The sequence below is a fragment of the Staurois parvus genome, unplaced genomic scaffold, assembly GCF_062004578.1.
Source record: "Staurois parvus isolate SC_StPar_1 unplaced genomic scaffold, SC_StPar_1.0 ptg000343l, whole genome shotgun sequence".
NCBI lineage: Eukaryota > Metazoa > Chordata > Amphibia > Anura > Ranidae > Staurois > Staurois parvus.
Genome location: NW_028318139.1, coordinates 2517657 through 2531685, shown reverse-complemented (window position 1 = coordinate 2531685; position 14029 = coordinate 2517657). Strand labels below are relative to the sequence as shown.

The 14029-nt window shown below is 45.0% G+C and overlaps 1 protein-coding gene across 1 annotated transcript in view; it reads left to right on the top strand.

Moving 5' to 3' along the window:
- The window catches only part of LCP2 (lymphocyte cytosolic protein 2), a 348123-nt gene that overhangs the window by 256766 nt on the left and 77328 nt on the right, over positions 1-14029 (top strand). The window contains exons 12-14 of the mRNA XM_089684306.1: positions 7049-7074; positions 9677-9760; positions 10244-10265. Of these exons, the coding sequence (XP_089540432.1) occupies positions 7049-7074; positions 9677-9760; positions 10244-10265 (132 nt within the window). The remainder of the gene's footprint in view (positions 1-7048; positions 7075-9676; positions 9761-10243; positions 10266-14029) is intronic.

Below are 14029 nucleotides of genomic sequence, written 5' to 3'. Positions count from 1 at the left end.
CAACTCCCTCCAATTTGATTATTCCCTTTTTTCTCCTGGGGACCACTCTCCCTGAATCACTGACTCCCCTAGGTGGGCCCCCAAACCTTGGGCGCTGGCATCCGTCGTGACCTCCCAGACCACCGGAAAACTCCATAACAGTCCTTGAGTCACATTGGCCATCTTTCTCCACCACCACAAGGATCTTTTTATCCTGGGGGGAACGAGAATCCGGGTATCTAAGGACTGTATCTGTCTGTCCCAGACCCTTAGAATAAAAAGTTGGAGGGGGCGAAGATGCAATCCTGCCCACTGAACTGCCGGGATGGACGAAGTCAACAGTCCCAACACTGACATGGCCTGCCTCACAGTTACGCCGCAGCTCCCCAGCAACAGCCTGAACGCTCCATCTAGCTTGGCGAGTTTTTCTGAGGTTAGTAAAGTCTTCTGTCCTATGGAATCTAGAATGTACCCCAAATAGGTCATTCTCTGGGAGGGGACCAGGCAGGATTTGTCCAGGTTCAATAGCCAACCCAGGCTCTCCAGATGTCTCCTCACCTCCGCGACGTTCCGCCTCAGCTGGACTTCTGAGCCTGCAAATAGGAGCAGGTCGTCCAAGTAAGCTACTACTGCTATTCCTCTCAGCCGAATGAGAGCCAACACCTCGGCTAGCACCTTGGTGAAAATTCTTGGAGAGGAGGTGAGTCCGAATGGCAAGGCTCAGAACTGAAGATGGTGCATCCCTGCTATGCCCCGAACTGCTAACCTGAGGAAACGCTGGGACGCTTCTGCAATGGGCACGTGTAGATATGCATCCTTCAAGTCGATAGAGGCCATGAAGGCCCCTGGTGGGAGGAGGGCTCTGATCATAAAGATTGAGTCCATGAGGAATCTCTTGTACCGTATGGACTCGTTTAGGAGTCTCAGGTTCAAGATTAGTCTGTAGGCCCCCGATGGTTTTTGAACCACAAATACGTGGGAATAGAACCCCTTTCCCACTTCTGCTTCGGGGACTTTTACTGCCACTTTCTGTGCCTCTAAGTCCCGAAGCGAGTCTAGCAAGGCTGAGGCCCTCAGAGGACACTTGGGCAGGCTCGTCAACAATCTTTCTGGCGGTGGTCTCAAGAATTCTAGTTGGTAACCCCGCTTTCCACTGTGGGAGGAAGGCTGCCAATCTTCCTCCCACCGGGGGACCGAGTCATCGCGGCTTGTGGGGATGTTCAGGAGGGCGAAAAATCTCCCCTCCTTTGCCCCTCCCTCTCTGCCCCCAAGTCCTCCTCTGTCCCTCTGTCCTAAGGCTCTGTCTTTTTGGGGAACAAAATCTCCTGGCCCCCACATCCTGCAACTTTCGCTTCAGGGGGAAGGACTTTTTCCTGTCCGCCATATGGTCCAAGACAGACTCTAAGCCTGGTCCAAACAAGAGATCACCTCAGAAGGGGGTGCCACACAATTTAATTTTAGACGTGATGTCTCCCTGCCACGTCTTAAGCCACAGGGCCCTACGGGCTGAGTTTGTTAGAGCTTCTGATCTAGCCCCCAATCTCACCGACTCTGCGGATGCATCCGCGATGTACCCCACTCCCTGCAGTAATGTCTCAATCAATGCCAGGATCTTATCTTTGGGGGAGTCGGCCACAATATGGGCTTGTAGCTGTGTCAGCCAGTACTCCATGTTCCTGGCTACAACAGTCGTGGCCATGGCGGGCTTCAAATTTGACAGGGTTGAATCCCACGCCTTTTTAAGGAGGAATTCAGCTCTCCTGTCCAATAGGTCTGGTAAAACCCCCATGTCCTCGAACGCCAAATCCATTTTCCTGGCCGTCTGGGAAAAAGCTGCGTCCAGCTTAGGGTTTTTGTTTTGCATAAGGCCCCCGGGTCTTCACTGAATGGAAACCTCCGCTTAAGCGCCTTAGAAAAAAGGGCTTCCTCTCAGGGTCCTGCAATTCCTTTTTAATGGTGTCCACCAACACCTCGTGCACTGGAAATACCCTATGCTTCTGCTCCTCCATACCCTGGTACATTTGATCATGTAAGGATAGAGTTTTAACCTTTACCTTAATGTCCAGTGTCTCATAGATCACCCCTAAGAGGTCGTCCTCTTCCTCCAGGGATAACTTATACCGGGAGGGACCCCTGACATCTTCCGAGGGGCCCTCCCATGCTGACTCCTCCTCTGACTGAGAGTCCAAGGAGGGTTCCTCTTACCCTGTCTCGGGGAGCTCCCTGCTCTGACTAGTTGACAGGGCCGCCTGGGGAATGGCTAAACTTTCCATTAAGTTTTTAAACGACCTGACCAGATCACCCTGTTCTGGCCTCTCTTCTTTCACTTAACCCCTCAATACAGGGCCCACAGAGAACCTTCTTCCATGACTCCTTGAGAACCATTTTACAGGACGGGCATTTCCGCCTAGGTTCCTGATGCTTAAGTTTTTCTCGGGCCGTGCCCTGAAAGACAAAAGGATGCAGAAAAAGCCTATCACCCACAGGGCACTTGTTCTACCCCCCCTTCCCTGGCAGGACCTAAGGGCCTGACACCTCCCGACAGGTCCCCCCCCGCCCAAAACCCTCTGACCACCAGAAGGTCCGAGAATACCCCAGGAGCTAGGGGCCCACAGGTAGGGGAGGACTCCTCTGAGTCACCTTACCTGGGCCAGGCTTGTGCAGGCCTCGCCTGGTCCCGGTGCCTCTGCGCCCGACATTCTCCAGGAGAGTGGTCACCTTCAGCGGAAGCCTGTCCCCCAGGCTCTGTTCCGCCATGCACCACCATCTTCTCCGCCGGCCCCGGTGTATAGGGCCATGGTCGGAAGTGGAAGCTGTGACCCAGGGAGAAGCCCCGCCCCTTCCGCCGGAATTGCCGTCTCCCGAAATCCAGCCCGACAAGCTCCACTGACCGCCAGCGTGGAAAGGAACGGAACTCCTCCCCGATCCTCACCGGATCCCACCGAGGCTGCCCCGACACCCGCAACTCGCCGGAGGGGTCGGGGCGGCTGGCAGGTTAGTGTTCTTGCCCTATCACCCAGGGATCACACTCCTGCCCTGCCGCCCACCAGGGGAGGATCGCAGCCGGCACTCCAGCCTTCACTCCCCGCTGCATCGAGTCCCCGCAGCCGCTCTCCGGCCCTGGACTCGCTCCAGGCTTTAGGCACACTGTCCCCTGACAGCACCTTGAGAGCTTCCTCAAGATGTCTCCCCACCGGAGGAAACACCAGAACTGAGGTCGGAGGGGAGCATAGACTTTTTATTTAGGGTGGAGGTGTTTCCTCAGGTGGGGAGGAGCCGAGGTCTCTCAAGGTGCTGTCCTGAAAGACGAAAGGGGAAAATTTAATACATTGCATATTGCAGCATACCAGTGCTTAGTTGAAGTGCATTGTTACATCTTCAGGCATTTTCTAACCCTGAATAATACTTCCTGTTCCTGAGTAGTCACTTTCACTTCTCCACTATATCTATAGAGGGAGCCATTGTTCTACCCAGGCTGGGCTTCATACATTTCTACCTTTGTTCATTTGTATTACCCTCATAGGCTCATAAGCCCCCATTAAACTCAAAAGAAGTGAAAAGGGCACTGCATTTCTGGAAAGTGTTTTCTGTACATGCTGAAAATATTCTTGGCCTGAAAAAGAAAATCAATACAGACACCACATCTAAAGAATGGTGAGCTATTGTTTCATCCATCAATGCATGCTTTAAGGGTTTCAAATAGGTATGTGAAGGCAACATGAAGTGCGTTAAAAATGCTCCTTAAGAGTGCTGTAACACAAGAGCATAGTGCAAATCCAGCCTAGTGTTCATTAATATAAGTTAAACCGATGAATTTGGCTAATTTCACTCAGACCTATGACTTAGATATTTGTTTTTATAACTTAAAGTGGAACTTTAAAGAATAATGAGCAGGTATCACGTACCTGGTGTTAGAAGCCAATGGAGAGAGGGCTTCCCTTGCGGCTAAGTTCCAGACACCCCTGGATATGGGACACAAGGAGTCAGGCCCAATGTAGCACGGGTCGCCTGTAGGAGCATTTGTCAGAGGTACACCCAGGAGTACAGCTGATGCACTGGAACGGTGTCTGCAGACAGGTGGCACCCGTGAGAGGTATGCAGGCCTACAGAGTAGCAGAGGACCACAGCGTAGTCGGTTCAAAGCAAAGGTCAGATGCCAAGTGGAGATTGGAGCAGACATAGTCAATAGGATAGCCAGGGTCATACACAGGAGAGCAAGTGAGAATATCGATTAGCTAAGCTGAGGTCAGATCAGGAGTCAGGTGAGAATATCCGTTAGCCAAGCCAAGGTCTGATCAGGAGTCAGGCAGAGAAGACAGGTCAAAAAACAAGCCAAATCGGTAACAGGAGATCACAGTAGCAAGGGAACACGGACAAAAGATACTGGGGAGCCAGAAATCAACCAGCAATTTGAGGGAGTGATGGGCTTCCTTATAAAGGCCGTCTGGTGCCAAACTGAGCTAATGCGTGCGTAACTATGCGCCAATGCACATGCATGTTCCGGCTGGCATCCGTGTGCCAATGCACATAGATTTTCACTAATGTGCATTTCTGTGGCCATGCAAGGTACTGGCAGGAATGCTAGGTCTCCGAGTACCTCTGATGTGGACAGAGCCCTGACAGCAGGAATTATTTAATTTATTGCAGAAAAGACATACTTTTTCTTTTCTGGAATAATCTATTCTTAACTTCCTCCTCACACCCTGCTTACCCTGTACAGTGAACTGTGCATGCACAGCTCAGTGTAAAATTCCAGCATCCCTGTGCATGCACAAGGTTATGACATACCAGCCTTGCCAATCTAAATGCCTGAAGATCCCTCACCCAGCAGAAGCCAGAGAGAAGATGTCAGGACCATTACAGGAGCTCGTAGATGGTGCATCAGATGGATTAGAGGTGAGTATTTCAAGCTTAAAACTGTCCATATATTTCATATGCTACAGTATATGTATGACACATTTGTTCGGAGACAGAGACACCATATAATTTATTTATATATTAATTAAAAAGCTGATGAATTTTTATCTATGTCAGTTTCCTAAGAAATCAAGAGCTAGCAGTGCCAACCAAACAAGTATAGCTGCTAAGTGTACTGTGACAATAATAGCTATGCAGGGAAGTGTGAATTAGAAACCTTTTTTAAGGTAAACATTTCATGTATGACATGTGTATTTCAACATTTCTCTCTGCATTCTCTGAGGGACAAGGCAGACTATTGGAGTATACGCCCTGTCTCCAGAAGGTTGCAAACTTAAAATCTGAAGGCTTTGTCCTTAAACTGGCTCTGAACAGACAGACCTCAGTTTACCTTACTGCCCAAAGATGAATGGGATAGCTAGCTTTGCTAGTTCGAGAAAACATTTTGTATTTGTGTTTGCTAGACTGTAAAAGGATTAAAACTCCCTGTCTGTTTTCTACTGTTATCCAGGGCTATGTTAGAGATGTTTTCCATTATGCAGGCCACAGACGGTTTCGAAAAACGCGCGTTTTTTCGACCGATAAACGAAAAATCAGTCGCTCATTAAGCCGACGTTACCACCAACGATTACAAAAATCGTCCGACCAAGTCATAAAGTTCACCCCACGAATTTTCCAACATGACCGATAATCCAAAAGTGCCGAAAACTGGCCGACCAATTAACCCACTAACAGTGTGATGTTTCATCAAAGAGAACCTGTCGCCAAAGAATCATCACATAGGGGACTTTTTGTCCCTTATGTGATGAAAAATGGAAAAAAAAAAATTTTAAATGATAAAAATCCCCCCCCCCAAGAAAAGTTTGAAGCCCCACCCCCACATACACGTACATACAAATGTAAACCCAGGGGCACCTACGCATGAAAATGTTGATTGCGATACACAAGTTGCATATCTTCGCACATGCCAGAGTGAGACCAATATTTCTAGCACCAGACCTCTTCTGTAATGCCAAACCGATGACCTACAGGGAGCTTTTAAAGCGTCACCTATGGATAATATAGGGTTCTGAAGTTTGTCAACATTTCCTTCGACCTGGACTGTCTTTTCTTCTAAAAGCGTTGTCTTCTGTGAAGACATCATTCTTCAATGCTTTTGCCCTTCTTCTACACATCAAGATTACTCTTTATTCTCTTGATATGGTGAGCTCAGTCTGGGTCTACCTGAACCACACTGCTGCTTCCTGAAACATGGGTTCTCTATTTGTCATACCCAAATGCCATTATAAGGGTTATCTGGCTTCTATTGTGACTATTGCCCAGTGGATACACTTTGTAATTCCACAGGAATATTCAACCAAGGGTTAGGTTTCCCCTTTGCAATTCACTGGTCAGTGCATTTGAGCGGTACTAGAGCAGAACTTCATCCACTGTTCAGTATCAGGATTCTGCCGATCAGGTATGCAGAGCTGCCACTTTGTTTTCAGTTCAAACATTCACCAAGTTTTATAGTTTGGATGTGGCACCCTCATCTGACATCTCCTTTGCCCAAAAGGTCTTTCAGGCAGCTATTCGATCATCTGGAGCCTAATACTTGTCGTTGCATATCAGGCATAAAAAGCATTTTCCCCTTACCATGTTTGTGACTGCTTTTGGATATCCTAATGGTATGTAGTGTCCCCAGTGAAAAAAAAATGTTCATAGTTTTCAAGCTGTAAAATAAAAAAGGTGTTTAAGGTACATGGCTTGGATGGCTAGCTGCAATTAACTTTTGACTGATAGCTACTTCTGAGGCTGTCTGTCAGTACAGAAAGGCCAAGTCTTCTTTTTCTTAGTGTCCAACCTCAAAATGACAGGACCTATACCTCAGTGGTCTATTGAGTTTCCCAATGAACTACTAAAGAAAGGAATCTTTTAGGGAATGCATCTTTCATTTCATATATTTATTTAGATGAATGATTACAGTTCAACTTTAAAAGCTTTCCTTAGAAGCTGACTTTTAGATAGTAATAATGTTCCATTCTTAGATTCCATCTGTATCTTGTAATAAAGCTTGCGCAAACTGAAATGAATAATTTAAATACAATTATGCTAAATATGAATACTTTGAATCATTAACTATCATTTAATGTTTACCTTTGTTCTTTACTAGGCTAATATGCTACCTGCTATTATAAGGTAAAAGTACATTTGGAACAATGGACATAAACACATTTTGTTTGGCTTTCATTAACCATTTATATACCACTATATGACAGACCAGTGGCACTTTATTTACCCACTGCCATTTATAAACAGATAAAAACCATCAGACGGACAATCTACTGGTTGATCACTGTGTACCCAGACACAGCTGGGTACACAGATACTGTATCCAGTCGATCTGAGTAGCTGGGTACAAAGTGATCAAGCATTATTTACAGTGCTGATCCCTTGCCTTCCCCTTACAACAGGGAAAGATATCAGTACTTATAAATAAGCACAGAATGAATGGATCAGTGATCTTTATTTAATCTTTTCCTGCTCCCCTCTTCTTCTACACGTACTATCTATAATATTGCCTCTAGTGACCCATAAAATTAACCCATCATCTCCCTTATCCTATCCTTCTAAACCATAACCCCTTCATCCACATCCTGCCACTATATATGTGACCTGTACATTGACCCCTTCACTGTCTTCTTCCTCTGTGTATGAGCTGTTCATTTCAGGGATTTTCATACTATTCTGACATTTTTATTTTAAAAGAAAAGTAAGGGAAACTGTTTTTTTTATGTTGGTCTTTTTTCCTTTACATAGTAAGAAACCGCTATTTTTACAGCTGGAACTTGGTGAAACTCCGTTCCACCAACTCTGGCTCAGGCCCTCTGCTCCCTGCTCACCACTTTCACTTGTAAACACAGAAGTCCAGCTTCTGTGTTTACAAGTAACAGCCTTTATCCCAATGGCTCCCACAGATCTGATCTCCTGAGTGGTTCCCACTGAGTGCAGGATAGGGACAAGGAGATGCAGATGCCCAAATACTGACATCCCCATTGGATAATCTCCCTGCAAGTGAGAGAGGTGGAGCCACCTACAGTGTGTGAGGGGGTACTAGAGCCAACTGGGTGCTTAATAAAACAAAAGTAAAGTATGTGGAAGATGGTGGCACTTTTAAGGAAGGGGGAGAAGATGGGGCGGGGAGGGGAGTTGCATGCAGAGGTCAGAGCTGAAGAAGGGTAAAAGTGAGATCTGGATGGGGGATGCAAAGGTAAGCAGCTGTGGAGGAAGACCGAACTCTAGTGCACACTGCATGCAGCTCACCCCTGAACTCTGCATTATGTACATAGCGCACCCCAGAACTCTGCACGTAGCGCACCCCTGAACTCTGCACTCTGTGTGTAACCCCCCCCCCCCAAACTCTGTACATAATGCTTTCCTAGTATTTAATGCTTTTAGGACCCTACCACTGACAACACCCACTATTTGACCCACTGTTTGGAGGGTGTGTGTGTGTGTGTGTTTGGGGGGGGGGGGTGTTTGGCGGGGTCATTGTCAAGTTCCTGCACCTATTTTCTGAGAAGAATAGCCCTGGTGTCAAATTTTTTTTAAAAAACAGCAGTTATAAAATACCACCAAAAGACAGCCTTATCTGTCTCAAAAAAAAGCATTAAACTCATTTGGGTACAGCATTGCATGACAGAGTAATTGTTGGTCAAACTATCACAGCACTGAAAATTTAAAAATGGCAAGGTAATGAAGGGGTTCGCATTTAAATGGGTAAACTGCACATTAGTGGCAATAAGATTGTAGATTTTGAGACTTTTAGTTTAAGTCACACTCCAGTACAGAAATACTGAAAATAATAAATGTGATAAATGGGAAAACACTTGTCTTAAACAATGACAGTTTACAGAATTATGTCTTAGATTGTGTTTAAGTTCAAAATCCTTTAAAGGTTTGGCTATAGTAGATGATAGAAAGGACCTTTGTAATTTTTTCTTTTTTTGTCTGCATCTTTTTGAGATGATTTTCCTTCACTTTCTGTCCCACAGACACAGGATGAAGTGAGAGGAAGTCTCTTTAAAGAAAGGGTAGTTGTCATCAGAGTATGTATCCATCCCCGTTTGAGGTTTTGCCCTCACTTCCTTCTTCTGTGATAACTCACAAAATTGGGATTTACTATCACTTTGTCCCAGAGGCAATAGTCATCATTAGAAGAAAAAGAGAGGGTGACTCTCCACAGCATGGACACAGACAGCAACTTGACAGGGGTTCTCACCCCTCGCCACTCAAAAACTTGTGGCTTACATTTTAAAACATTTTCATTAAAGTGTATAGATATCAAAAGTAAAGAAAACAATACGATATAGCACCCAGCCTCCAGTCAGCTATTCATCCAATTTGCATAATTTATAAGAGCTCAGTAACTACACTGTTAATTACAGTTTACAATACATCAAAGGATGCCATTTGAACTATGAACAGATGTGCAGGCATGAGCCTTACACTCTCAGGTCATTCTGAGAGAAGGTATGCCAGTGTTTCAAGTTTTTTTCAATGTGAATGGAGTGTCTAAAGAGGATCAATCAGATGACTTTCATTTCATTTTGAAGGGAATGTTAAACTAGCGCAAATGTTTTCAGTATTTAATAAAAAAAAATTAAATTTAATATTTTATAAATGTAATGTAATGAATGTGCTATAATCATTTTTCTGTTAAGATGAAAGAAATTGAACAAACATGCTTTTAACCAACTAACTGCATTTATAAAAAAAATAAAACAATATGTGATTTCAGGCCACCATCATTAGTAAAACCAGATCCACTGAAGAAGCCTCCCTTGCCAGGTCAACTTTCCAGTGTAAAATCCAACTTTTCAAGGTAAGCAGGAGTTTCCAATATATCTGTACTCCTAATGAACAACTGTTAAGGAGCACAGTAAAAATACAGCACTGTGTGTCAACAAATAAAAAAGAAAGTGGTATACGTATACAGAGTGTACAGATAACAAGAGGAATTATAAAGTCTGTTATAGCCCCTATTCTATTGAATGTTAAAACGTTGAATTAAAAAAAAAAATTTAATTAAAAGGTCCCATCCAAAATACCAACCCAGTGAAAAGAAAGCATTGTAAATATTATAAAAATGTGATTTTAATCTTACAAAACTAACTAGAAAATTTCGATGCACAGCTTTTATAGATATGTTTTTTTCCTGGGGAGTTGGGGTGAGGTTGATCCAGAGCCGATATTCTGTTTAGGAAATTGTTTTCCCCAAAAGTAGATGGATGCTGTTTTCTATTTAAAAGAATGTGCAGTTTAAGTTTTTGCGAATAATGGTTTTTAATATTTTTTAACTTTGTAGGCCAGTGGCGCACAGTGAACTGGTAAGTAGTGTTTATGATTTATATTTAAATTTATTTGGGATTGTGACAGACTCCTGACACCCCGCCTGCATATCTCCACCAAACTAGAGCATCAAACAGAACCAATGTTGGAGTAAAACCAGATGGACTTTTATTAACAAATATCACAGTGTTTATACACAAAAAACTTCCCCCTAGACAGGTATGGCCCACACTACAAATCCCAGGAGAAAATTACATTACATAAGCAAATAAATTATCAAACACAAGAAAACATTAGATTTCTTCCTGGCACCCAGCAGTCTGGACTCCATAGGTGATTAAACAAAGTGAGAGCTTATCCCCTAAACCTAATTACAGCAGACAATAGTCAACAGAAATGCCAAGGGGTCCTAGAGATATCCATCCAGCCCTAATTGCATGGAAAGTGTAGCTGGTATAATTCACGGCCAGCCAGGGAAGTGATATAACCCCCTTGGGGAAAAGGTTCCTTGTAATCCCAGGAAGGGGATCTCCTTAGTCCTGGGTCCATAGTCGGTGGGAGGGAGGCTGGCCTTCAGGAGCCCAAGTCAGGGTTGTTTCTGTGACATTTTCCCCCCCAAAGGTGGACTAACTAGGTCCCAGACCCCCAACTGGTCTGGATCTCTGTTAGTCGGGCAGTATGAATCCAATATTCTGTCCACATAATCTTCTGCTTTGGCTGATGGGGAGAAGCAAAGATGACTGTTTCTTCTACCGAAGGTCCCTGTGTTCCTGTAGGTGTGAGGCAGAGGTTGTGGATGCTCTGTCTGGTTGCCAGCACTTCAGCTGGAAGGTCTTTACAATTCTGGGGCTCAATCTGCTGCTGGGGAGAGGAGCTGACTTTTCTCTTTTCCACTTGCCCTCCAGAAGAATTACCCCCCTTCCTAACCAGGCCATTTTTTGTGATACGGCGCTGCGTTACTTTAACTGCGCCGTCATGCAATGCTATACATAAATTAAATTTATGTAATGATTTCCCCACAAATAGAGCTTTCTTTTGGTGGTATGTGATCACCTCTGTTTTTTAATTTTTTGCGCTATAAAAAAAAATAGACCATAGAAAAATAAACAATATTTTTGAAGTTTTTGCTATAAAATATATCCAATAAAAAAAAATTCTTCATAAATTTAGGCCAAATTGTATTGTGCTACATGTCTTTGCTGAAAAAAATCCCAATAAGTGCATATCAGTTGGTTTACATGAAAGTTACTGTGTCTACAAATGGCAGTATATACTGGAATTTTTCTTTTTTTTATAGTAGTAATGGCGGCGATCAGCGACTTCTAGCAAGGCTGCAGCGGGCATTCTGACACTGGTTGGGAACTGAATAACTGCCATTTGACATCTCCAGTGACACTAATACAGTGATCAGTGCTAATAAAAAGCACTGACACTACTAATGACACTGGGCAGGAAGGAGTTAACATATGGAGCGATCAAAAGGTTATCTGTGTGTTAGGAAGTGTTTTTATTGTGTACTGTTTTACTAAGCAGCACTTCCATGCTAACAGGAGAGAGATCTGTGTTTACACACAGATCTCTCCTCTCTCAGCTATGCTAATGATCACCCGGTGATTGACATCCTCAGGAGCCAATAGCAGCACGGGTAGGGCAGCGCACTACCCGGAAGTGCTAAATCACGTACATTTACGTGTTTTTGCACAGCAAAGCTGTACAGGGCAGTACATCTGCTACGGGGCAGTGGGCAACTGGTTAAATGCTGCTTGAGAGGGAGAAAAACTACCTCCTTTCCCTGGTCCTTGGCCTGCCGCAGGGGAAGGGGAATTGCTTCCTCTCCTCCCTGCACCTCTGACTGCTGGTGGGGAGTGAGGACGGTTTCCTCTCCTCCCTGCACATCAGACTACCGCTGGGGAGTGAGGATGACCAACATGGTCTTACTAACTTTCTTTTTTGCTATAATGCCCTCTCTCTTCAAACTCTCATTTCTTTACCCCTCCTCCCCACCTCACAACCTGTATTTCACCCTCACTTATACCCTCTCAATATTACTGCACTTATCTCCTGCTCTTTTTGAGCTCATCTAATGTCACTGCTTCCAAATCACTGCAACATTTGCCCTCATATAAATCCTGATCCCACCTCACCTCGCTCACCCTCCTCCTATTACTAACTTCCAGAGATATTGCCGCAAATGCTTGCCCTCCACCATCAAACTCCCATCCACAGAACCAGCAGTCTCTGCTCTCTGGCAGCAGCTGCAACCCTCACTCAATTCCCCTGCTTCCACGAGCAAGCCTCCCTCCTTATATGCCCTCTGGAATGCCTGCTCAATCTCCAACAAACTTGCCTCTGTCAATGACCTCTTCCTCTTCGATTCCCTCAACCCACTTATTAATACCAAAACCTCACTCCAGGAATTTGACTCTGTCTCCTCAGTTGCCCTCTCCCATGGTGGCCTCCTCTGGACTCACTCAACCAGACCCAGTGGACAAAAAGGGGGTGGTGTTGGACCTTTCTCACAAAGCACCTTCCAGGTTCTTCCTACACCTCTCTCTGCTCTTTTAAAGTGAAATGTATTCATCTTTTCTCCTGTTTGAGGATCACAGTCATTTACTGGCTGCCCGGCCCAGTGTCAAGCTTTAAGGACTTCCCTGCATGGCTACCCTATTTTCTCTCCTCTGAGGTACCTGCCATCATCCTCAGTGACATTAACATTCCAGTCAATGTTAACACCTCAACCACTTCTCAACTACTCAACCTAACCTCTTCTTGTAACCTAACACAATGGACACAAACCACCACTCACTCCAGTGGCAACACCCTCAAAATTGTATTCTCCCACCTATGAACTCTCTGTAACCTCTCTAACACCCCTTTTCCTCTCTCTGAGCACAACTTTATCAGTGTCACATTCTTCCTGTCTCCTACCTTCTGTGCCTTCAGCCAACAAACAGTTACCTGTAGAAACCTCTGCTACATCAGCCCTTCCCTTCTTCACTCTGCCTTTAAGATAAAATTGCACCCCTGTCCTGCCCAGATTTGGCCACATGTCTACAACAACTTACTATCATCCTCCCTGGACACACTTGCTCTTCTCTCTACAAGCTGAACCAGGCCTTGCAAACAGGTGACAAAAGAAGTCTCAAGGGACACAGCCATGCTCTTGAGCAAGCATGCATAAAACAAAATCCCTGCAAGACTTCACCCTCTACAAATCTGCCCTTCTCAAATACAACTCCAGCCTCCACACTGCTAAACAAACCTACTACACCAAACAAACCTACTACACCACTGTTATCAAAACCCTCTCATGCAATCCTCATCAATTGCTTTCTACCCTTAACTCTTTACTTCACCCCCTACTGCCTCCACACACCAACATACTTACTGCCCAGGAGATTGCAAGTAATTTCAAGAACAAGATATACACAATTTCTGATGAGATCTTCAGTGTCAAGCTTTCTCCTCCAACCAACATACCAGGTCCAACATCACACTCAATACTCTCCTCCTTCGACCCTGTTACTACCAAGAATGTTGCCAAAGTCCTTTACGAGGCCCACCTGTCCCTTGGACCCTGTCCCCTCACAATTATTGTGGCCTCCTTCCTGCTCTATCCTAAACTCTCTAACCCACATCTTCAACCTCTCCCTCTCCACTGGCACCTCCCCCCCCACTCAAATGTGCACTGGTTACCCCCATAATTAAAAAATCCTCACTGGACCTCACCTGTATGAACTTAAGACCCATCTTCTTGTCCCTGTTTGCCTCCAAGCTTCTCGAGCACCTTGTCCACAAGCGT